We start from the raw sequence: 26,010 nt of genomic DNA, 5'->3' as shown, positions 1-26,010 counted from the left end.
CTACAGCTTTTGTTACAAAGTATAGCCTCCAAGTTATAGTACCCTTCCCACATATTTATACAGGGTCTTATACATGTCCAAAAGCTAAAACTGCAAGATCACTGGCCCTACCCCTGGGTATGAACCTAGCAATCCACAGGTTTGCCAGTCACTCTGCCACCTTAGGAGGGTGAGGAGAGGGAACTTCTCGTCACAGAGAAAACACAATGTATAGCAAATCAGAAACCAATTCTTGTTACTTTTGACGTTATTTGGAATTAACGACTGAAACGTTACCTGGTCCTCAGACTTGTAGTCGCCGAACGAAAATACGCGAGACTTCAGCTCAAGGTCCAGCGCTCTCTCCTCCTCCCGCGCTATACTGGCTTTCAGTTGCGCAATATGATCCTTCAGCTGCTGGGTCTCATTTTCCCTGGAATGAAATGAAACACAAGAAACGTACAATAAAATAATCAGCGGGGAGAATGTTCTTTTTTTTTTTCTGTTTCTTCGACTAATAGTTTTGTTTTAAAGACAGAAACCAAAGGGGGGAAAAGGCGAAAAGCTAAACCAAAAATAAATAAAAAAAAAAAAAAGTATTGAAAGAAAATGTACTTAATATTGCAGTAAGGATACAGGGATCAGGATGACTGAAGTTACAGAGCGGGTGGATGGAGCAGGACCTATAAGAAACTCCAGCTGAAATACCCCCTGGTCTACACCTAGTTGTTCAAGGGTTCATCCTACAGCCAGATAATGGGCCTCATTCACAGGCGGTCGGAGGATGCAAGCGGTCGCTCAGAAACTGGGCGGCCACTTGCATCCTGACCGCCCGCCTCTGTTGCGGTCGTTAGGCTGTGGGTTAACACCCACAGCTCTAACGACCGCTCGGGTGATGGTCGCGATGGTCAGAGACCATCGCGACCATCGGGGCTTACGACGAGACCCTAGGGTAGGGTCTCACTTGTCGTAAGCCCCGGAGAACTTCTGGCTCTGTCTGAGCCGGAAGCTCTCCACTGACATCACTAGTGATGTCAGTGGGGCCGCCCCCAAACGGTAGGCGTTCCTACAGGAAAGCCTCCTTTTGGGCTGCCACCCCCCCCGGCCCGCCTTCCAAACGGGACGAGCTGTCAATCAACATCGACAGCTCGCCCCCTTTGGAAAGAGACCCGCTACGACCAGCGCAGTCGGTCGTAGCGGGTCTCACGCATGCGCACTGGCAAAGCATCGAGGCAGCCGTGCGGTCGTAGACCGTACGGCCGCCTCTGAATAGAGCCCAATGTCCTAGCACAGACCAGGCCACGACAGAACTATCGTCTAGGAAAAGAATAGCGGCCTCATATATCAACAAGTTTTATCATTCACAACCAGTGATAAAACTCATCGCGTATGATAAATGATGCTCCAGCCAATCAGCTCCTGTCTTTTTCAAGCAGATGACAGTTGGGAGCTGATTGGCTGGAGCACCATTATCCTACGCAACAGGTTTTATCACTGGTTGTGAATGATAAAACTCGTCGATAAATTTGGCTCTAAGACGCTACTGTAGGTCCCAATTCATGGACTGTCCGCACAGTCTCCGGACTATCCAGCTGGTGTGGGATGAACTGGACAGAAGGGTGAAAGCAAAGCCACCTACAGGTGCAGCACATTTTTGGAACTTCAGCAACAGTGCTGGGGAGAACTTCCTGAATAGGCCTGATTTATAGATGGTCGGTAATACGCCGTGCTCGCAGCCGCTCTCGCAATAGCGATCTCAGAATTTCCTTTGTGCTTTACCAGGTGATGAAGTATGCGAGCGCTGAGACGCCCACTTTCCATCTGCGCGGTCTGTTCATCTGCGATGGAGACTGTAAAACACTCCAACATCGGCGCAACATCGACATTTGCGGTAGCCGAGGGTCTGCTCCAGCAACTCTCCTCTAATCCATCTAAACATGATTCTACAGTACGTGCGAATGCCCCGTTGCCGCCCAGCCGCGAGTGAGAAGCGAAGGAGATGCGGACGACTCAGAATCACGTTGCGCAGTCTGCCAAAGATAACTCTGTGCGTCCGCATTGTTTTTATTTAATTTTAATTTAGCATCATTTCTCTTTAACAGGTTTGCCCCCAGCGGTGTCAGACAGGGACTTACACTTTCTCCTCGGTGATGGAGATGTTATGCTTGATCTCCTCCAAGGCCTCTTCTGTATCCTGCGAGTTTTGGATCAGAGAGAGGTTCTGTTCCTCCAGCTCGGAGAAGATGTCCAGCAGCTGCTGTGGGTCAGTGAAGTATAACTCCGGCTCCTGGGTAGAGGTCAAACACCAAGGTCACTATGTCAGTCCTGCTTTACTCTGCCAGTAACCACATTCTGATGTCTATCTGAGATACTACAGAGCTGAGACAGGACATCCGTCAGTGTTAGTCACAACTACAAGGGCTATATTTACTAAAGTGCAGATTTTTAAAAGTGGAGATGTTGCCCATAGCAACCAATAAGATTCTAGCTATTATCCTCTAGAAGGTGCTAGATAAATGTTAAGTAGAATCTCATTGGTTGCTATGGGCAACATCTCCATTTCCAAAAACCTGCACTTTAGTAAACATAGCCCCAAGGCTCAGTATGGACCTCATTCAGAGGCGGTCGTTAGATGCAAGCGGTCGCTCTGAATGAGGACGGCCGCTTGCATCTTGTAGTGCCGCCTCTTGGTCGATCGCTAAGCTGTGGGTTACCACCCACAGCTCTAGCGACTGACCAGGGTGATGGTCGCGATGGTCAAGAAGACCATCGGGGCTTGCAACGAGACCCTAAGGTTGGGTCTCGGCACTCGCAAGCCCCAGGGAGCTTCCTGTTCTGATCGAGCAGGAAGCTCCCCACTGACATCACTGCTGATGTCAGTGGGGCCGCCCCCAAACGGCAAACGTTCCTTCGGGAACGCCTCTGTTTGGCCGGCCACGCCCCCTGCTCGCCTCCCAAACGGGGCGAGCTGTCACTCACCATCGACAGCTCGTCCCCCTTGGTGCGAGACCCCTAGCGACGGAGCGCCCGTCGCTAGCCGGGTCTCGCGCATGCACACGTCAGAGCTGACTCCGACGTGCGCATGCCCAGTGGGGGAACATTGACCCGGTTGCGAGTGCTCAGCGCTTGCGACCGGGTCTGAATGTCCCCCTATGTCCTGCCAGCAGTTACGGGTTCCTTAAGCTCACCCCAGAGAAAACTGTAGCAAAAACTGTTGCTCCTGACCTTGTGCGGGGTTGCACTGAACAGCAAGTACAGTACTCCGTGCTATTCTCATTACATCATGCTCTACAGAGACAAGCACAGAGTCTGTTTCAGACGCAAATCCCCTCACGACCGCGTTCTTGTACGCAGCGACTGCAAAAATAGAAAGGTCACAGTCGCCGGGATTTATATTGAGACGCCCACTGGCGGCTTCGCAAATCCAAGCGTCTCCGTACAAAGGACCTCATTCAGAGCCGCTCGCAAAATGCGAGCGCTCGCTCTGAATGAGGGCGGCCGCTTCACATTTGAAATCCGGCCTCCTGGCCGCTCGCTAAGCTGTGGGTGACCTGTGAGTGAGCAGGTTGATGGTTGAAACGGACCCTGGCTGTCGATCAATTTACAAATAAATCCTCGCTGCCACCGCTGTCGCAAGACCCTCGCCCCACATGTGCAGAGCGACACCGACGCATGCGCAGTTTACAATACATTGCCGATTTGCGAAAACATCGGCGTCTCCGTATCAGACCCACGGTGCGATTTGTACAAGTTCACGTCAGTGCAGATAACCTAAACCCTTCATAAACTGCAATCTTTGGCAGGGGAAGGGTTAAGCCGCTGTCGCTAACACTGGTACACGAAACGAATCTCACCCACCTCCTCGCTGTCTGAGGACATCAAGGTTTCGGTCGTGCTCTTATCTTCCCCCTGGAAGGATGCAACGCTCCTGGAAAGAGAATGTATAGGTCACGGTGTCCTGAAAACACTGGGTCACTATGAGCTGCTCTCAATTAGACAAACAGAATCTGATCTGGCTCAGACTTGGCATTAAGTATCCGAGACGCATCTATCAGCGAGTGCAATTATTTTCATGAATGCGTATAAATCGTATAAATCGCAGTGCGAGTGCGCAAGCCATGCTTTGCGATCTGATTTTGGTTGCTCGTAAGCCACTATCAGGTCGCTGCTTTGAGTGACAGATAGCGCCGTTTGTGGGTGGTAACAGGGGAAGGTGCTTGTGAACAGCGGTTTGGTGTTGCGAACGCAGGCGTGTCAGGCCGCCAAAACGCAGTTTAAAGGGCGTGCATAATTAGCAAAGTAGCGTCATTGAACACGTCACCTGCATGTATTTCAGCCCGCATTGATCGCAGTGCTTGCGGCAGGGAAAGGCTACTCCAAGGGCTGCAATGTGCTCTGATGGCTCACGATGGTACCGATTAATCCTACATTTCCCGGAGATGACGTGTGTCGCGAGAGGCAAGGGGGCGTCTTCACGCACTTTGCCGTAGCTCGCTAACACACAGTGGGCGTCCTTACACGACGCAGTGCGAGCGCTTAATTTAAATATCCGGCCCCTTTTTGCCAGCGAGCGATGACATCTTGCGAGCGGGTCTGAATGAGCTCCTTAGCCCAGTAATTATGTATCTATTGTAAATTACAATATACAGACAACAAAAAAGGAAATTCTAGTTTCACATGTACCAAGTACAATGACTATGATACAAGTTAGGGTTACGTTACATTACAGTATCTAACGCCGGGTGCCATATCGTCCACATCGGCGAGTGTGTACTCGCTATGTCGCTGATGATGTGCGCTTCTGCATGTCGTCAGCGACATCGCCCGTTGGACCTGCTTGCAGGTCCCAAGGGCAACATAGTCAGCGGGGGCCATGGGAAGAGTTTTCCCATAGCAACCAATCTGCTACTGTCTATATTTAATAGAATGTACTAGATAAAGGACAGCTATAACCTGATTGGTTGCTAGAGGCAACTTCACCACTTGTTGTTGATTACTGAGTAGTAGAGATTCCTGAAGACACCGTACTCCGTACTTACTATGTTATCTACACTATATAGAGGTTCAGCAAATGAAACCAGAACATTTATACAGACACAAGACAGGGTTACCAACATCTTCTTGGAGGCCACGGTTTTCAGACTCAGCCTAGATGGCTGGCGAACGTCCCGCGCGGAGTCACGGCTGAGGACGCCAGGCCCAGACGACCGACTCTCTGACTCTGAAAGACAAAGAACATCAAGCTCTGTACTGTTATATGGATACAAGACATAAGACACCCTATAACTGAAGATATGTATCACTGTAGCAGACCTATAAAAGATAAGTCATTCTTCACTTTTTGTGTGTGAATATCTGTATATACAATATATATATATTATGCTTTGTTGGAGTAAAGTTGTGCGGGACAGTGCCATAACATGACTGAAGTATCACGAAGAAATAGAACAACTTGTATTATCATATTCTTGGGGACAACTTACCTTACGTAGTATGCTAAACCTTTTATTTTCAATGAATAATAATTTTCCAAAATAGATTTTTTTTTTTTAATACTTTTATGTTGTCCCAATAACAAAAATAACGGTATATTAGAATCCTTCCCTAGAATAGTCTACTACACGCTTCTCTGTACTGCCACCACGTGGTTGTAAGTAGAACTGTAACTTCTTTTTTTTGGGGGTATAAAATTGTTGGACTGTGGCCCTCATTCAGAGCCGGACGCTATTTGCGGTCGTTCGTTCACAAAAAAGGGGGTGGCTATTCAAATGAACCGTTCGCACTTTGCGGTCTGTTCACGCCTCTATGTCTGAACGAGCGAACATAACTTGTGGTCGTAATTTTTAAAAAGACGCCCCCTGGCCGCTCGCACCATACGTCATGTCCGCTATTTATTAGATTAATCGAGTACATCGAACAGCGTATGAACTGCTCGCTATTCTTGTGGTTGGTTTTTCCTACTGCTATTTTGCGAGCAGTTCTGACTATAAAAAAACCAAGTGACGTGGTCAATGACGCTGCTGTTTTAATTATGCACACCCTTAAAATGCCCGTTTTGACCTTTAAGCACGCCTGCGTTCTGAATTCCACTCCCCCTTTTCAAGCACCTTCCCCTGTTACCACCCACAAACGCCTTATCCTGTCACTCAAAATAGCAGGCATTCGCTATTTAGCGAACAAATGATTTTCGGCCGCACTGACTGGTTCGCGCATGCGTATTACAAACCGTACGCATGCGCAGATGTGCGAACATCGCTCGGAACGAGCAAACGGCCGCTTACGAGCGGCTCTGAGTGAGACCCTGTATTTCTTGATATGGGTGGATTATTTTCTCCTGCATTCTCTCGCCCCTCCTTTAACAAACCCAGAATTACTGATACACTTACTCTTCTCTATGGTTGGGGAAACAGACACCTTAGCCTCAGAGCCCCTTTTCTCCTTCTCCCGGGAGATGGGAGGGTGCGATTTCCTCCTGTCTGCCTTCTTCTGTAACATTTCCTCTTTCCATTCCTTAGGAGAGAGTCGGAAGAGGAATTCCTTATACATCAGATATTCTCGTAGAACTTCCTCGCACTTAGAGATGTCGCTGAGGGACGGAACAGAGACACAGACAAAGCAATTCAGGCTATCAGTATTTAGGCTTTATTGTTATTTATACATAGTAGTCCATGTACTTAGTGCTTAGGGTCTCTGACCTGGTCCTCTATGAGCACTAACAGTCTCTATCAACAGGCGGCCAGGAGCACTTTGGACCTCATTCAGACCCGCTTGCAAGCGGGTCGATGTCTAGGCCCTGCGCACACGCAGCGGCCGCACTGCGCGTGCGCAAGCCCCGGAGCGAGAGAAAAATTCTCTCACTCCGGGGCTCGCTACCAATGGGGTGGATGTCGATGTTGATCGACAGCTCGCCCCGTTTTGTAGGCGGGGAGGGAGGGTGGTTTCACAAACGGAGGCGTTCCTTAAGGAACGCGTGCCGTTTTGTGGGTGGCCGCACTGACATCAGCAGTGATGTCAGTGGGGAGCTTCCTGCTCGATAAGAGCAGGAAGCTCCCTGGGGCTTGCGGTTGCCGAGACCCATCCTCAAGGGTCTCGTCTTGACCATCGCGACCATCAACCTGGTCGGTTGCTAAAGCTGTGGGTGGTAACCCACAGCTTAGCTAGCGACCAGAAGGCCGCCCACATTCACAGCGACCGCTCGCCTTTTTGCGAGCGCCTCTGAATGAGGGCCTTTATGCTTTCGTTCTAGGTAAAAGGTCGCCCTTCTAATTCCTTACACTAGGCTAGGTCTTGTGGAACTAGAAGTCCCAGCATTCTAAAACTAGAAAAACATATAAGGACTTTTTGTAGAGATGCAGGTTCTCTAGTCCTGCTCTGTAAAAATGAGCATAACATTTGTATATACTGTATACACTACGTAAGATAAACATTGAGATGTACTATTACATTGTGATTAAATATTTAAAACAATTACATTTAACATCTCCTACTAATTCATTCAGCACATTGTGCAACCCCCCATAGTCAGTCACCCCACATTGCCTCATTGTAGGAACATTCCTGCTTAGTAATATGTAGCTCAGGAAAAGAGCCGCGTTCGCTTCGTACCTTTTAATATTCATCGTTAGCGCCGTCTGGCTCTTGATTTGCGCAACTCGCTCCATTTTCAGCTTTGTTTCCTTGTCAGCCCTGAGACAGATAATACGTATTACAGATGGGGGATATATCAGCGGCTACATGAACAGGCATCTCCCTGGATCCCTTCTCCTGGGAGTACCATCCATAGTGAAACACACACCATGCATGTGACTACATGATGCTACTCTGTATCACGGCAACAGCGTACCTGCCAGCATTCCCAAAATTCAGGACAAAATGGCCACCTACCCCTACATCTGCCCAAACCACGGCAACATCCTACACCACTGCACACACTGCAGTTCCTCCCCTGCACACACTGTAGTTTCTCCCTTGTACTCATTGTAGCCCCTCCCATGCACACACTGCAGTTTCTCCACTGCACACACTGCAGTTCCTCCCTTGCACTCATTGTAGCCCCTCCCATGCACACACTGCAGTTCCTCCCTTGCACTCATTGTAGCCACTCCCATGCACACACTGCAGTTTCTCCTCTGCACTCATTGTAGCCCCTCCCATGCATGCACACACTGTAGTTCCTCCTCCCCTGAACACACTGAAGTATCTCCCTTGCACTCATTGTAGCCACTCCCCTGCACACACTGCAGTTCCTCCCCTGCACACACTGTAGTTTCTCCCTTGCACTCATTGTAGCGCCTCCCATGCACACACTGCAGTTCCTCCACTGCACACACTGCAGTTCCTCCCTTGCACTCATTGTAGCCCCTCCCATGCACACACTGCAGTTCCTCCCTTGCACTCATTGTAGCCCCTCCCATGCACACTGCAGTTCCTCCCTTGCACTCATTGTAGCCCCTCCCATGCACACACTGCAGTTCCTCCCTTGCACTCATTGTAGCCACTCCCATGCACACACTGCAGTTTCTCCTCTGCACTCATTGTAGCCCCTCCCATGCATGCACACACTGTAGTTCCTCCTCCCCTGAACACACTGAAGTATCTCCCTTGCACTCATTGTAGCCACTCCCCTGCACACACTGCAGTTCCTCTTCCCTTGCACACACTGAAGTTCCTCCCTTGCACTCATTGTAGCCCCTACCCTCCACACCCTGCAGTTCCTCTTCCCTTGTACACATTGAAGTTCCTCTCTTGCACTCATTCTAGCCCCTCCCCTGCACACACTGCAGTTCCTCCTCCCCTGAACACACTGAAGTTCCTCCCTTGCACTCATTGTAGCCCCTCCCATGCACACATCGCAGTTCCTCCCCTGCACACACTGCAGTTCCTCCCTTGCACTCATTGTAGCCCCTCCCCTGCACACCCTGCAGTTCCTCTTCCCTTGCACACATTGAAGTTCCACTCTTGCACTCATTGTAGCCCCTCCCCTGCACACACTGCAGTTACTCCTCCCCTGAACACACTGAAGTTCCTCCCTTGCACTCATTGTAGCCCCTCCCATGCACACACTGTAGTTCCTCCCCTGCACACATCCTCTATCTCTGTACCAGACCTCTGCTTTATCATGTATACTCACTGTTTCAGAGCCTCCACTGAATTCCGGTCATTCTGCTTTAGAAACTCATCGAATCTCACAGCATCTTCCTCCAGGTACTGCTCGGCCTTCTCCAGCTTCATCTCCTCCGCAGCTGCCATTTCTTCCAGCTTCTGGATCTCGTCTCGTTTTACCGTCAGGGAGTACTGGGGACGAGAGCTACAGTTAGAACTCAAACAGCAAAGCAGGGGGCGGTTTCCTACAGTGTGGAGCATTGGGTCTAAACTATAGTATACTACCTGCCTGACCCCATTTCAACACAGCTATAATAATGGTGCCTATTACATCCTAAAACCACTTTACCGTTCAATAGGACAACTCCAATACCCTTAATAACATAACAGCAGGGATTAAATGGATTGTTACGAATAATCAGTTATTATGGCATGTAGTCATAATCCCAACAGTAAGTAGTGGGTTAGGGGGAAAGTTAGGGTTGGGCACTGGGGGGGGAACTGTTAGATTTAGGCTGCGGGAAGGGAGGGTTAGGGGTAGCGGAGAGTGTCAGGATACTTACCATCAGGTGTCGGCAGGGCCGGCTCTAGGGGTAGCAGCGCCCTGTGCAGGATGGGCAATAGTCGCCCGTGACCAAAAATGGAGGTGTGGCCTAATTACCATAGGCCACCCCCCGTAAATGCCGTTATTTGGGGGAGTGCCTGCATGGCACACCTCTCCTGTAATGTCACTAGCTGGGCTTCCCCCAGCCCTCTCCCTGCACTGAATGGATGCCGCGCCTGTGTGCAGCATCCATTCAGTTTCTCCGGGGTCCGGCACCGCTGCACAGCAGCGATGGTGGGGGTGCCCAACCTCCCGCGGGACGCTTTGACCCATGAGTGGAACAGCGGGACAGTGCCTGAAAAGTGGAACTGTCCCGCTGAAATCGGGATGTTGGGAGGGGTGCGTCCTCTATGGGGTGGCGCCCCTGTTCAACCGCACTGGTCCACATGCCATGAGCTGGCCCTGCGTGTCAGTATCCTAACCCTGGTGGGATCCCGGCATCAGGATACTGACCGCCGGGACCCCGAGCGCCGGCATCCTGTGCTCAACTCATTATTACAATGTTCAGATCTGTGCCATGAGTAAAAGGTACATAACACGTACAAAACAGCTATACAACCATAATAATGCCACATACTAACGCATTTCGCTCTCTCTTACCTGCAGGAGAAACATTTCCCTCTTCTTATCGATATAGTCATGTAGACTCTCCCTCTGTACCTGATTATCTAACGGGGAAAATTGTTATTATTACATCAGATAATATGTCACATACAGTAACAGTAGCTCAGTATTGTGACACCTCCCTGTATTAAAGTGGTCATTAAACCTTTTCCCCACATATTGATGCACTTTGGACTAATCGTAGCATCTTTTGGTAAAGACAGGAAAATTCTTAATAATTATAATACTACTTTGCAAATGTAAGAAGTAGGTTTGTGTGGCAGCTGGTATGGTAGGTAGTCATTATATGGATATTCCGAATGCATTAAAATGTCGACAGCATAATGTTGACATGGTCTGAATGTATATAATGTAGACATGATTTTAGGGTTAAGATGCACTTAGAGCTAGGGTTAGGCTGCAATTAGGATTAACGCATAATTCCATTGTCAACAGTCTGAATGTGGACATAATACACCACACCAGCTGCTGTTACATCAGGAGAGGAGACCCGCACACATCCCACTCCACGTTATTCCCTCTTTCCGAGGGGTGGTCCATGGAGATTGCCAGCTGTGCGAGCGAGACCTTTCTGTCTGATGAGCCCCAGATGCAGGGCGGTAGCTAGGGTAGTGCGGCCGGTGCCATGGCACAGGGCACCACAGGTCAGGGGGCGCTGTTTGGGCCTGTCACTTTTCTGTTTATTATCATTCTTGCTTGAAGCTTCCTCTTATTTCACCCCAAGCATCTCCTATCCCTTCCCTGGCCCTTTCCCCATGAGACCATTCCCCTTTTTTGGGTGCATCATGTCCCTTTGAAAAATGAGGGGGGCGCTCTTTCTGGCACAGGGCACCAAAAAGTCTAGTTACGACTCTGCCCAGATGGTCAGGGTAAAAGTGGAGAAACGGATTCCTCAGCCAGTTTCTACCTGGGGGGGGGTCTATGTACTAAGCCGTGGAGAGAGATAAAGTACCAACCAATCAGCACCTGTTATGTTACAGGCTGTGTTTGAAAAATGACAGTTGATTGGTTGGTACTTTGGGCCTTATTCAGAGGCGCATGCTATTTGCGTGCGCTCGCTCCGAATCAGGGCGTCCCTATTTTTTTTTATTCCGGCCTCCAGGCCGATCGCTGTGGGTGACCATTGGGCTTGCGACGAGACCCTGTGGTAGGGTCTCAGCTCTCGCAATGCCAATTGGACTTCCAGCTCTAATAGGGAGACACCACTCGTGATGTCAGTAGGGCCGCCCACAAATGGCAGGCATTCCTAAGGGAACGCCTCCGTTTGTTCAGCCACCCCCCCTCCCCTACCCGCCTACAAAACGGGGCGAGCTGTCGATCAACACCGACAGCCGCCCCGTTTTGCTGCGAGCTCCGGAGCGAGTGAAGGTCTCACTCGCTACGGGGCTCGCGCGTGCACGCTGGGCCGCCATCGACCCGCTTGCGAGCGATATGCGCTCGCGAGCGGGTCTGAATCGGGCCCTTTATCTTCATCCACTTTATCTCTCGCCAAGGCTTTAGTACATAGACCCCTAAATCCCACAGAGCCTAAAGCTGGGTAGACACTTGGCAAACACACTTACCGACTGTTCCGCCAATGTGTCTGCGCTGTTAGCGCTGACATCACAACTGGCCGGGCATATGAATTTGTCCACCCAGTCGAAATGTCAATCACCGGCCGGATCCCTGTAGCCAGTGTATGGAGCGTTCTGCGAGTCGCCCGCACACACATCCAGATGCACCAGTGTATCTGCTGATATATCGGCTGTGCGTCACAGCCGATGTGATCTGTCTGTGATCGACGTCATTCACAGATATATCGGGGGGTATATACCCACTGATGCAGTACAGATAAATTTTTCAGTTCAACCGAACGCCCGATATATCTGTCAGTATGTACCCAGCTTAATAGTAGACAGCAGGGGAACCTATTAGGGTTAAAAACAATTATATAATATACTGTACGGAGCTACGTATATGCTTTATAGCACTTTAATAGAGCTGAAGCTATGGAATATAAACTCCACACTTATTTGTTATTATGCCATTTTATTGATACATATCTTTCGTACCATTGTACAGTCCTATGTTACCCAACTCCTTTTCTCAAACCCAACCCAAGGTCCAGGTTGTAAGGATCTCTATACTTGAGTGCGGGTCACTTAATTAGTGCCTCTGTCGTGTGAATTCAACCACATGTGCTCAAGCATAGATATCCTTAAAACCTGGACTGTTAAGCAGTCATTAGGACTGAGGACCTCATTCAGAGGCGGTCGCACGGAGCGATTGGACGTAGCGAGCGATGTTTTTTTCAACTGCGCATGCGTGTACATGGCAGTGCGCGTGCGCAAGCCTGTTTTTCCGACCGCAATCCTCTTGTTCATTAGTCACTATGAGGTCGTAGCTGTGATTGACATTTCGTGCCGTTTGTGGGTGGTTACAGGGGAAGGTGCTTGTGAACGGGGGTGTGGTGGTGCAGACGCAGGCATGGTTGACCTTAAAAAAGGCGTTTTAAGGGCGTGCATATATTACTGAGCGAGTCATCACACGTCATCTCGTTGCAATAACGATGCTACTGCTCGCAGTGCTAAAGGTAGCCCAGGGTCTACCCTAAGCATTGCGAGTGCAGGCGATGGTTTCTGCCGCAACCAATGTCTGTAGGCAATTAACAATGTAACAGGTGTTAATCGTGCTGACGTAGGTTGCCACCTGCGACCGACTCTGAATTAGCCTGTACAGATAGGAGGTGTGCTTTCATTGTTGTGGGTGTTTCCGCGCTTACGATGTGCGTTGCGATTGAGCGCGCGCTTTGCATATTCTCGACCACTTTGGGTGCGACCGATCGCTCCCGAGCGACCGCCTCTGAATGAGGTCCTGAGAACCCCTGCGGTAAAGACATTCTAACCATGTTTTTTTTTCCCCCCTTCTTACTGTTACAATATAATAGCTTGGTGCTGTGGTCTAGCAGTGAGAGATGCATGTGACATCATTAGTGGCGGGGTATGATGTCATTGGGGGTACAGACTGTGACCTCACAAGTGAAAATGCAAGGGAACCAATAAAAGTAGAGGAGACTATATAACTACGTATATCATTTCTCTGTATTACACTGGTCACTTCCCCAGCTGATCACAGCTCAGACCTCTGGTCACAGCAGGTTTCCATGTAGAGCTGTCTCGCACAGTCACCGCTTTCCCAGAATCCCTGGCGCTCTCTTCCATCTCCTCCTCTTCAATCTCTCTGCGCAGTCCGGCGATCTTCGCTTTAATTTTCGTGTTGTTTGTGCCCCGCTGGTGGACCTTCAAGTTTTTGTTCAGCTCTTTTTCCTGCGCAGAGAATAAGAGGCGATGAGACATTAATGTGACTGCTGACCCGGCTTAGAAATATCTTTATTTATGGTTTCAACATCGGAAATTGGTTATTATCACCGATAGGCAACCTGGGTCGTCTTCGGGTCACTTAAAGCCAGGGTCACAAGGTATTTTTGGCACAGAAACAGACAAATCTCAGGTGCACAACTCCAAATTACTGATAATATATAAATGCAATAAAATTATATATATAATCAGGGTGTGCAGTCCAGGAATCTTTCCCATATACTTAATTTAATGTGCTTTATTGCACATCTGAGGGAAAGGAGACGCCCTCAGTCTGGATTAGCACCCCTATCTTATTGGTTTAAAAGCATGGAGTCTGGTAATGTATATGCACACTGGTATTAGGCACAATTCTAGGTAAGTCCTACAAGTTATATACTGTAGTGCAACTTTGGTTCATTTTTGGGGCGTGGGTCCCCCTGGATTGCTTTGGTTGATCTGTCTAAGGGCACCGCATTATAACACATTTTTCTTTTATAACACATTTTAACCCTTCACTGTGTGTTTATTATATATGTACTTTACTTTTTTATTTTCATTCTTTATATGCAGCAGTAGCTGCTCCTAACTATCTCTTTCACACTGCACTTTTCTTACTATGGCGGTGCCCTGGGGCGGCTTAGCTGGGCCAGTTTGGGGGGTCCTGCGCTCTGGATTTGAACCCTAGTATGTTAGGGACCTACCCTAAAGAGGTTACCTGGATATGGTGGGTAGGCCCATAACCTTGGCCATGATTATGCTAAAAATCTCTATTGATTGCAAAATGTTATTGTATTTATATATTATTAGTAATTTGGAGTTGAGCACCTGAGATTTGTCTGTTTCTCTGCCTGCAATTAGTCTCATCAGGTAGCACCTCCCATTATATATATATATTTAGGGTGTGCAGTCCAGGAACCTTTCCTATATACACAAGGTATTTCTGTCTGCTGGAGCGAGGCTGATGGAGAAGGCGCAGCCAAGACCCCTCATTGTATAAGTTACGTTTCGGAGGGCATGATTGCGGCATTAAAGGGGGAGTCTGGATACACCCTCCCTGCAATCCCGGGCATTTGTAAAAACTACTGTGTAAAGAAATCTGCTACAACAGTGACGTTCAGTAAGGCGCCAAAGCTATAAAACAGGAAGCGTAGGAAATGTTACTCGCCTTTGACGCCTGAGACACTGCGCAGTGGCGGGATTACTGGGGAAAGGAGTGGGGTTTCCTGGGGTGACCTGTGGCACCACACTTATAAAAGGAACTTAGCGCTGGTAATAGAAGCACTGCCATTCGCATCACAGTGCACTTGTCCCGTGTCATTCATTTAATGCCAGATAGTATGTGTGCAGTATTTCTGTATGATTTTAAGGGGGGGTATTGGGTACCATCGGTTTGTCATTGCCGGGTACTGTAATACCAATACAATAAGCTATTCCCAGTCATGTAGATTTTAGTGGGAATGATCAGGACTGTTCTGGGAAACTGAAACATAAGATAACCCTGAGAGTTAGTGCATTAAAGAACACAGGGAGATAGCGTTAGGCTGGAAAGGGGGGCACGGGGGAGAGATAGAGGTGAGGTGTGAATTGACATATCTCCCTCCGCTGCTCTAATAATGTCCCGGTAACTAAAGTACAGACAGGGGCCGCTACTGCGTGTGTGGAGCAGGTTATTGAGGACCTATGCACAGACGGGATCGGTATGAAATACCACCGGACATCAAATCCCGACGCTGGAAGACCGGCAGTGCAGACAGGTAAGTGTTTTAAGTATTCACTAACTTAACCCCCCTAACTTTAACCCTCCCTTGGGGGGCTTAACCATAACCCCCCCCAAGTGCCTAACCCTAACCCCCCCCTTCTCCGCCGCCTAAACCCAAGTCTCCCGGGGGGGGGCCTAACCCTAACCCCCCCCTTCCCCTAGCCTAACCCTAACCCTCCCTTAGGGGTGCCTAATCCTAACCTCCCCCCAAGTGTCTAACCCTAACCCCCCTGTAAGTGCCTAAACCTAACCTCCTCTTCCTCACAGCCTAAACCCAAGTCTCCTGGGGGGGGGCCTCACCCTAACCTCCCCCCGGGGGTGCCTAACCTTAACCCCCCTTCCCCTAGCCTAACCCTAACACTCCCAGGGGGGTGCCTAACCCCAGGGAGACCCTAACTTAACCCTCCCCCCAAGCTGTCCGTGCCCGCTGCACGGCTTACCTTCGATACGTATGTCGGGCGTCGGGTTCCCGGCGTAGGTAAAATGACAGGTGTCAGGATTTTGACGCCTGTCATTAGACCGCTGCCGGGATTAGACACTTGGTAAGCCCGGCGGTCAGCATTTTGACCGTCGCCTTCCTGACGGCATCCCGCACAGACAGGCAGAATTCTTGAAAACAGAGGAAATGTTTTCTATCTACACAATAATGATCCGGCCGCAGTCCGCTGGCACCCCTAAGGGAGGGTTGGGTTTAGTGGGGGGGGGGTTAGGTTAGTGAATATAAGGCCTGAGCAGTCCGCTGGCACCCCTAAGGGAGGGTTGGGGTTAGTGGGGGGGGGGGTTAGGTTAGTGAATATAAGGCCTGAGCAGTCCACTGGCACTGCTCAGGCCTTATATGTTCCATATGCTGTCAGTATGACCTGCCTAAATGACTTCTGAACCACATACACATTAATTATAACGTATCAGGTCTGCATAGCGCGTACATGGATGGCTACCGCAGGTCCTGAATTTCGGGAATGGATGTCCCTAGTAAATGCCCACGGTGTCCCATGAACGATACCTATATATTGCCCGCAAGGATGAATCATATTTGGGAGAAGTGGCTAAAATCCAGGTATGCTAAAATATCAGAGGACTGGTCCGACGGTCACATATTCTGACTACTAAATAATATGGATGATTAGTGAATAGTGACATAGGGCTTTATTCAGAGGTGGCCGTACGGTCTACGACCGCACGGCCGCCTCAATGTTTGTCCAGGGAGTTGGCTCCTTCGTGCGCATGCGTGAGACCCACTACGACCGACAGCGCCGGTCGTAGCGGGTCTCTTTCCAAAGGGGGCGAGCTGTCGATGTTGATTGACAGATCGCCCCGTTTTGGAAGGCGGGCTGGGGGGGTGGCAGCCTGCCGTTTGGGGGAGGCCCCACTGACATCACTAGTGATGTCCGTGGAGAGCTTCTGGCTCTGACAGAGCCAGAAGCTCTCCGGGGCTTACGACAAGTGAGACCCTACCCTAGGGTCTCGTCGTAAGCCCCGATGGTCGCGATGGTCTATGACCATGGCGACCATCACCCTAGCGGTCGTTAGAGCTGTAAACCCACAGCCTAACGACCGAAACAGAGGCGGCCGGTCAGGAGGCAAGCGGCCGCCCAGTTTCTGAGCGACCGCTTTCATCCTCCGACCGCCTCTGAATGAGGGCCATAATGTGGTCATATTTTTTATGATCCTTCATTTATCCTAAATGTGGGTGTCACGGTGATTTCTATTGTGCTTTAGTATTTCAATATGCAAGATTTTTGTATAAATGGTTATATTACGACTATATGAATACGTCTGTTTTTTTCGTTTAACGGTACCTAATTTATGTATAGTGTGCTGATTTTCTGCTCAATTGTATTTTTGATGTTTAGATTTTTTTTTTTTTTTAATTATTGTCATTTATTTTTTAGGAGTATGTATATGTTGTTTATGTAAACCAGTAAGAGAATACTCAATTTAAAAAAAAATAACGTATCAGGCTCTGGGTGTACTGTATTATTCCTTTTCATTTACACTTTTAAACAATTATCGGTCGACTGCACGTGCGTCATGGTTGCACTGCGCACGTGCCAAGGTACCTTTGCTATGCTGGGAAGTGGGGGCAAAAAAGCAGGCGTGCTGTAACTGTTTTCTGGGCGTGTGTCTGCCTACATCTGTGATCCTGTACACAGAGTTCCTCGGTGGAGGTAGTCAGTGTTTAACTTTGTGAGTGTGTTCAGTTGTGCGTGTTACTTACCATTGTTTAACTGTGTCTCTGTGCATTTGTGTGTTACTGAGGGGACTATTCAACATTGAAGGCCATCTGGCCTCCGATGATGAAGTTTAGAACTTGACGCGAGGGATACTTTAGTATCCGACTCGCAGAGGGGGAAGCATCACACCGGAGCAATTCATCATTGCTCCGGTGAGGGGACAACTGCTCCGAAAAGCAGTCACGCATGCACACAGCCTCCAGGGAGCTGGTGAGGAGGCGGCGGAGGGATCCGCTCGCACCCCCGGGACTTCTTCCCATAGGAAGGAGCAGGGATCCGAGAACAAGCGCCATCTGAAGATGGCTCTTGTTCTCGCAAGCAAACTCCGAAAACTTTTAGTTTTCTGAGTTTGCTGAACACCGGGAGGGTCCGATAGGGCCCCTAATGATGAATGGCCTGGTAACTTTAATATGCGCATGGTTACCAGGCCATTTATCGGTTGATGAATAGGCCCCTGAATGTGTTTTGGGTCTTTTTTTGAGTTTGCAGCCATACAAACTGCCCTTATTTGGCTGCAAATTCTGGTTTACTTTTTATGGTATGAGTTTGTGCTGTGTGTCTGTGTGTGTTTTGTGAGTGGCTATGAGCTTCCATGTATTTGTGTGCGTTTATGTGTATTGTGCGAGTGAGGAATGAGCTTCCATGTATTTGTGTGCGTTTATGTGTATTGTGCGAGTGAGGAATGAGCTTGCATGTATTTGTGTGTTAATGTGGGTGTATTTGTACGTGTCTGTGTGTGTTTTGTGTGTGAGTTTGTGTGTCCTTATTATGAGTGTGCAGTGCTATAACTACGGGTGGGCAGGTGGTGCGCAGGGCCCAGGGGGCAGCACTGTTGCTGCATCATGGCTCCTGCACTGGCATGCAGGGTGTCTTTTAAAGGGGGGTATCCACTAGACGATAAAGTCGAACGATTGAACGATAATGATAAAATCGTTCGATAATCATTTGATAATCGTTCAAACATCGTTTGAACATCGTTTGCAAATCGTGCAGTAATTGTTTCTAACGATGTACGATGCGCGCTCCCGCTGGTCGTTTGATCGTCTCCTCCATCGACTGAACATGCAGGTCAATTTCACTTGATTGCTTACACATCGTTTACACATCGTTCAAGCTGAACGATCAAACGATGAACCACTATCTGCCCACTATAGGTGAAAGCTCTCAATCACAGATTGAAACAACATAGTTTATCGTTAGATCTTTTGCAAATCGTTCAGAGTGGAAGATCAAATTTCAAGAGAAACTTCAAGGGAAAATCGTTAAGAGGTTGGACAGGGATAAAATCGTCTAGAGGATGCCTCCCATAACTTAACAGCACCCTGCAGCTTGTAGGCACTCACCTTGCAGCTTGTAGTGCTGCCTGGGGAGGGTCCTTAGGACGGTTTGACTCTGTACAGTCTTCTTTTTGCTAATCCCAATGGCCCCGCTGCCTCCATGGGACATCATGTGTTTGGGGGCAGAGGCGGCACTGGGCAAATTTTTAGCCCTGCTACGGCCCTGTGTATGTGGGTATTAGTTTGGATGTATTTGTGTGTTAATACTGTATTATACATGTCTGCATGAGTTTGGGTCTATGGCCCTCATTTAGAGGCGGTCGCAAGAAGTGAGCGCTCGCTCTGAATGAGGGCGGCCGCTTGCCTTTTCAAGTGCGGCCTCCTGGTTGCTAGCTAAGCTGTGGGTTACCACCCACAGCTTTAGCGACCGACCAGGTTGATGGTCACGATGGTCAAGACCATCGCGACCATCGGGAGGAAATTGAGCAGGAAGCTCCCCACTGACATCACTGCTGATGTCAGTGCGGCCGCCCACAAAACGGCAGGCGTTCCTTAAGGAACGCCTCAGTTTGTGAAACCACCCCCCCGCCACGCCTACAAAATGGGTCGAGCTGTCGATCACCATCGACAGCCGGCCCTTTTGTAGTGAGCTCCGGAGCGAGAGAATTTCTCTCTCGCTCCGGGGCTTGCGCACGCGCAGTGCAGCCCCTCCGCGTGCGCAGGGCCTAAACATCGACCCGGTTGCGAGCGCTCAGCGCTTGCGACCGGGTCTGAATGAGATCCTATATGTGTATGTCTATATGAAACGTATGGGCATGAGTTTGGTTCTATGTATGTGTCTATATTATGTGTGTGGATATGAGTTTGGGTGTATTTGCGTTTGTCCAGGTGTATTTTGTACGCTTGTGTGCAATTTTATTTTTGTGTGTGAGTTCAGGATTATTTGTGTGAGTGTTTATGTGTATGTGGGTGTGGCACCTGGGCAAACCATGTTACAACGCAAGGGGGCAAATACATTCTTTTTTAACATGCGGGGTAAGTACTGGACAGCTTTATTTTCACACTGCAATTTAGATTTCAGTTTAGACACGCCCAGGGCCATCGAGGGCTCCAGTGGGCTCAGTACTGGGGTGTGGCTCAGCAGATCAGTGCGATTGCCCCCGACCTGTAAAACTCTGCCCACTACCCATTGCGGACAATAGTAGAGGTCAGATGAGAAGTTTTAGAGGTGGGGCGACGGCACTGATTGCCCACCCACTGGATCTGCCCCGACCTCAGCAGTGCTGCAAAGGGAGACAGCTGACCGGGGCCCCACCAACCGCCACAGGCCCAGGTAAGTAGTGCACCTCCTCTTCCCCTCCTTGGTGCCCATGTACATGCCCCTCTCATATCTAACTCTCCCTTTACATTCTCCCACCTGCAGTGCAACATGGTTTTACCAAGGTGCAGAGTTACTGGGTTTTTTCTCCCCCCAATCAGCCAATATGTGTCTGGGTGTGAGTTTGGGTGCATTCGGAACCCACCATTTGTTTTTTTTCTCTTTCCTGGTCCCTAATGAGGAAGAAGTCCCCGTCTGGTGGGAGTTTGAATGGGTTCGGTTCCTTCCTCTTCTTTTTAGCATTATCTGTAGTGAGGAGAGATGGACAGTAGCGTCACATGGACTGCAGAAAGGATACACCACAACTCACCCCTCCTGCAGCCCAAATTACCTGAAGCAGCAGACTTTGGGTTCACCCCAGACTTGGCCGAGCTTAGTATGGACCTCTGCGCAGAATGTGACGTTGAGCGAGCACCTCCTGTAGCAAAGGACGCAGAAACACAATGCTATCTCACCATAGGTTCTCAAAAGACCCCGACCCCAGAACCAGGAACATTCACAGTCACCGCGCCGCCCACACACAATATATGGGAGTCCACCATTAAAAGAGCACATTTCTGTTTATTGCAGATTGACTGGTGTTGGAGTCACACAACATTATAAGTAGATAAAGTAGGTCGCTATAAACTGGTAAAAAGGAAATATACAAGTTTAGGACAATACACAATTTGTGTTATTTGACCACTCACTCGATCCTGCACCAGATGCCGTGCTTTGCCGTGATGTAGTGGAACGTTCTAGGGTCATGGACGACATTCTCAGCGGTTGAAAGTCTGGAGATGTAGACGAGGAGTTGTGGAATCTCTACAAAGACGTGGAGTAGTGGAGATCTCTACAAAGGAGAATAATGGTGATCTCTAAATACCGGGATCTCTACAAAGCCCACATGGAAATACGTTAATAAAAAGGTAGTTATTGGGGCACTGTGCAGACAAGCAATATGGAACACCCATAATACACATGGATACTATCAGCCATAACAATAATAACATTGCTATGCATATAAATCTAAATGAGTAGGTGTCATCAGGAGGGGCTTGACTAGAAAACCATGTGGGCCCAAGAGCAGGATTTTGAAGAACTCAAAGTTTCAAGGGGCACCTAATGTCAGCCTCCCTCTGTACTTCCTGATCCGAGTGGATGGAAACATGATTGCAGGACAGGGTTACTCACTGTAGGCAGGGCCGTAGCTTGGGTAGTGCGGCCGGTGCCATCGCACAGGGCACCACAGGTCAGGGGGCACTGTTTGGGCCTGTCAAATTTCTGTTTATTATCATTCTTGCTTGTAGCTTCCTCTTATTTCATCCCCAGCATCTCCTGGCCTCTCCTATATCTTCCCTGGCCCTTCCCCATGAAGCCATGGCCCTTTTTTGGGTGCATTATGTCCCTTTGAAAAATGAGGGGGGCGCCAATGCTCTTTCTGGCACAGGGCACCAAAAAGTCTAGTTATGGCTCTGACTGTAGGCACCATAGAGGGGAGCAGGGTAGTGATGGCCATCGAAGGCTGCGCATCTGCAGACCTCCGCCATCGGCCAACATCGGGCATATGCTTCCATGGTGTGGCATTGGTGGTAAAATCACTTTCCATCGGACACAGACCATCGATCGTTGATAACCATCGATGGTCGATGGCCATTCCTAGAGCAGGGAGCAAAGCAATAGGTGGTACCAAACCATACTTGTTGAAATATCTATTTTTGAAAAAAGCATTTCAGGGAGAGTGTGAAAGCGACCAACACCTTTTTGCGCGGCGCTGAAGAGGGCGTGTACTGCCTGGGACACAGGTCATAGAATAGACTTACTCCCAACGGTAAATGAGTCCCAGAACAGTTACATAGTTTGGCACCTAATGGGTACTCAGATGGCCTCACAAGTGATCCGATGGCTGCGTCCTCGGAAGCAGCTGCGGATGACACCAGATGCCTCCTGCTGCATTATCATCTCTAGTGTGTCCAAGGACGCAGCAGCGTACAACCCTCAATCATTGTACATAGGGCCTGATTCAGACCCGCTCGCGTGCGCTATGCGCTCACAAGCGGGTCGATGGTGGGCCAGAGCGCATGCGCACGACGTCCGTCGTACGCATTTGCAAGACCCGGATAGCGGCGGGCAAACCGTCGCTCCAGGTCTCGTACGAAAGGGGGCGTGCTGTCGATGTTGAGTGACATGACGCCCCCTTTGGTGGGCGGGCCGGGGGTGGCTGCCCAAACGGAGGCGTTCCCATGTGTTCCCATCACGAGTGATGTCAGTGGGAGAGATTTAGACTCTGTCAGAGCCGAAATCTCTCTGGGACTTGTGGCAACGAGACCCTACCACAAGGGTCTCGTTGCAAGCCCGATGGTCGCGATGGTCTTGACCATCGCGACCATCTTCCTGGCCGCTCTAAAAAACAAGAAGGATGGCCCTGATTCAGAGCGAGCGCTCTGTCAGAGCGTCCGGCTCTGAATGAGACCCATAGTGTAGTTGCACCTTGGCTTAATTTGTCAAGTGATGTAAGTGTGGCAGGAGGGAGCCACGCTCTATTCAGGTCATTACTACACATGTACCAGCCCCGATAGGGCAGACTGGGGTCCTCGTGTGGGTACACCAGCATGACCAACTCCTCCACAAAATTGTTTTAGGAGGATGCCAAACATCCCAGCACCAACCTTGCATAGTGTGGGGCATATTTGCGCCTGACAGAGCTACCAAATACCCACAATCCAACTTAATTCACTAATTGTCCTGTGCCACACGTACCAGCCCTGGGCACCCCCATGCACAGCTCCCCTGTAACACCAGTCTGACCACACCAGCATGACATACTGGGGACATTAACATTACACTGACCATTGTATATATTCCTATGACTGATGGCCACACAGCAGCAATGTGTACCACCATTGCCACTCCACCTGTCTGCTTCTCCAGTGGGCATGCTGGAACTTGTGGTTCCACAAAAAGTGGAATGCAACAGCCTGCCCAACACTGAAGGGATACTCACATGAAACTAAACACAGGTTACACAACAAGTAATAATTATACAATGTGTCACCAGCAGAGTACCCTGAAACCCCTCTTATCCTGATTTATATGTCGGGACTCACCTTAGCTACAATGGCTGCTCACATCCCCCCCGTGCATAAACCATTCCCAGACTCCCATGTTACTCTGCACAGAGCCCTGGACATGTGGGGGGGAGGGAGCCTCCATTGTGTACATCACCTAGGAGATGAGTCTTACTGTCTCTATAGCAACGGTAACATCAGCCACAGGACAGCTCACATCCCCTCCTGCAGCTCCTGACATTGCCCAGCAGGGGGCACAGGGCCAGAGCATCTCGTGGCTGGTGCATTAATAGTTCATCTATGTGAGCCCTGTTTCTATGTACACAGAAGTACAGAAGTACAGTAGTAAGCATATGCTCTTATGGGGTATACATTTAGGAAGGGATTTTATTACTTTATGCACAATTATAGCAGGCGGAAAAAAGTGCAGAATTAGGGTTTTGGGGTGCAACGTTGCGAGAACCCCCCTGCAGCCTTCAGACAGTCCCCCAAAGATAAACTGTGTAAAAATTTTTTTTCAAAAACACTTACGAACACCTCAAAAAGATCACTTTCATTTTGGGGGCGAAAAAAATAAATGTTGGGGGACAAAGTTAAAAACTAGCAAACTTGACTTTGGGGGGGTCCCCAAGTATGGCCCAGGTGTTTTTTTGATTGCAGGTGCTTGCGGAAGGTGGATTTTTCACGATTTATTCAAATTCACTTTAGCAACTTTTAAATATGCTGACCCCCATTTTCAAGTACCCCAAATTTATTTTCTGGAAAAAATACTCCTGAATACTATTCTGCACCACTTATACAAAAACGCTATTTAGCAGCTATTGAGCCCGTTTAAAAACACCAAATACCTTCAACAAGCCAAATCGGGGGGGACCATAGGGAACCCCCCATGTCAGAGCATCTTTTGGGGGGTGTCAGGCTGATTTCCCCAAAACTGACAGGACTTTCTGCTTGTTAAAGTTTCGCCGGGTCCCGTTTTCGCATACTTTAATTGAATACGGGGTAAAGCGGGCACCCGTGTGATACTTTTCCACCTACAAAACAGGCGAAGTAGGTGGAAAGTCCGGGCCGCGAAAAAGTATCGCGGCTCGGCTCAAATTGAATACGGCTCTTACATGTAATATTACTACATTTTGCAAGTAATCAAACAGTTGTAAAGACACCCATGGTGCCACAAGGTGGGGTAAGAGGCATGCTCCAGGCTGCCATCCCCATGGCTGATATTACACATACTGGATCATGTACACTTGTACAGGCTGCTGCTTGTTGTGTGGGAGAAATCTAAGTTTAGAGCTGCTATATAGCAGAGGTTCCCAAACTCGGTCCTTAAGCACCCTAAAGCTGCCCACATACACAGCGATACCTGAAGTGCCCGATTTCTACGAATCGTGAAGACAAATCGTGTAAAATATGCCCAAATCGTGAGTTTCTATTCACGATCACGATGCCAATGCGTGTCCCCGCTCGTCGTACATCGCATCTTCAGATCTGCCGCGCTGTAGGGCAGATTTGCCAATCTGGGACACGATGCTCTGGATGCACGATAGTTCTGAAGTCAGACTGGACATTTTTTACTACAAATCGTGACCACGACAGCCTGGGAGGTGCCTGGGGAGAATTCAGGGGAAATCGTGTACGATGTCGGATTGTGAGCACATCGCTATATCTGTGGGCACCATAACTGTCAAGGTTTTAAGGAGACCCATGCTTCAGCGCAGGTGGCTTAATTAGCACCTCAGTCAATTTGATTTACCCAACCTTGCTGAAGTATGGATATCCCTTATGGTGCATACACACGGTCAGATTTTCTGTCAGAGCTGAACGATATTGTTCTGAAAGAAAATCTGACATGTGTGACTGCAACGATGCGCGTTCCCGTTTGTCAGATATCGATATCTGACATCTGATGTGTTTGCAGTCAGATTTGGACGATTCCATTCATTTTAATACTGTCTGAAATCATTTGATCGTTCAAATCGTTGGTAAAATCATTCAATCGTTCATCTGACATATCTGACCGTGTGTAGGCACCATAAAACCTGGACTGCTAGGATTTCTTAAGGAGCGAGTTTGGGAAACACTGCTATAAAGAAACCTGCGGCTGGTCCTCTGCTAATAGCTCTCGAGGACCGAGGTTGGCTACCCCTGGCCTTAACCCTAACCCTCCCCTCACACAGGATGCAGTCAGGAAGTCGACGGTCGAAATGCCGCCCGCCAGCTTCCTGACTGTCTAATCCCGACAAGGGTCTAATGACATGTGTCGAAATCCTGACGCCTGTCATTTTTCCTACGCCGGGAGCCCGATGCCCGGCATGCCAATCAAAGCTAGAGTGGCGGGCGCAGACAGCCGCTGGGGGGGAGGGTTAGGTTAGGGGCTCCGGGGGGGGGACTTAGGGTTAGGCACACCCCCAGGAGGGTTAGGGCAAGGCTAGGGGAAAGGGGGGTTATGGTTAGGCACCCTCGGGGGGGAGGAAAGGGTTAGGCACCCCCCCCGGGAGACTTAGGTTTAGGCTACGGGGAAGGGGGGTTAGGTTTAGGCATTCGTGCGGAAGTTAGGGTTAGTACCTCTAAGGGAGGGTTAGGGGGGGGTTAGGTTAGTAAATAGTTAAAATACTCACCTGTCGGGATCTTCACTGCCGGTCTTCCAGTGTCGAGATTTGATATTTCA

The 26,010-nt window shown here is 49.2% G+C and overlaps 1 protein-coding gene across 1 annotated transcript in view; it reads right to left on the bottom strand.

Moving 5' to 3' along the window:
- Nucleotides 1-23,469, bottom strand: part of CFAP100 (cilia and flagella associated protein 100) — a 33,256-nt gene extending 9,787 nt beyond the window's left edge. Inside the window, exons 1-13 of the mRNA XM_088450208.1 lie at nt 23,382-23,469; nt 20,985-21,127; nt 20,627-20,713; nt 20,441-20,541; nt 13,431-13,614; nt 10,286-10,353; nt 9,110-9,273; nt 7,585-7,665; nt 6,366-6,565; nt 5,095-5,200; nt 3,838-3,907; nt 2,115-2,266; nt 277-412 (exon numbers count right to left, since the gene is read on the bottom strand). Of these exons, the coding sequence (XP_088306334.1) occupies nt 277-412; nt 2,115-2,266; nt 3,838-3,907; nt 5,095-5,200; nt 6,366-6,565; nt 7,585-7,665; nt 9,110-9,273; nt 10,286-10,353; nt 13,431-13,614; nt 20,441-20,541; nt 20,627-20,713; nt 20,985-21,051 (1,416 nt within the window). The 5' untranslated portion in view covers nt 21,052-21,127; nt 23,382-23,469. The remainder of the gene's footprint in view (nt 1-276; nt 413-2,114; nt 2,267-3,837; nt 3,908-5,094; nt 5,201-6,365; nt 6,566-7,584; nt 7,666-9,109; nt 9,274-10,285; nt 10,354-13,430; nt 13,615-20,440; nt 20,542-20,626; nt 20,714-20,984; nt 21,128-23,381) is intronic.
- Between the last annotated feature and the right edge of the window lie 2,541 nt (nt 23,470-26,010).

The sequence above is a fragment of the Taudactylus pleione genome, unplaced genomic scaffold (genome assembly GCF_031769625.1).
Source record: "Taudactylus pleione unplaced genomic scaffold, aTauple2 ptg000512l, whole genome shotgun sequence".
Classification (NCBI taxonomy): Eukaryota; Metazoa; Chordata; class Amphibia; order Anura; family Myobatrachidae; genus Taudactylus; species Taudactylus pleione.
The sequence above is the reverse complement of the archived record's forward strand: the minus strand, read 5'-3'. Positions and strand labels throughout refer to the sequence as shown.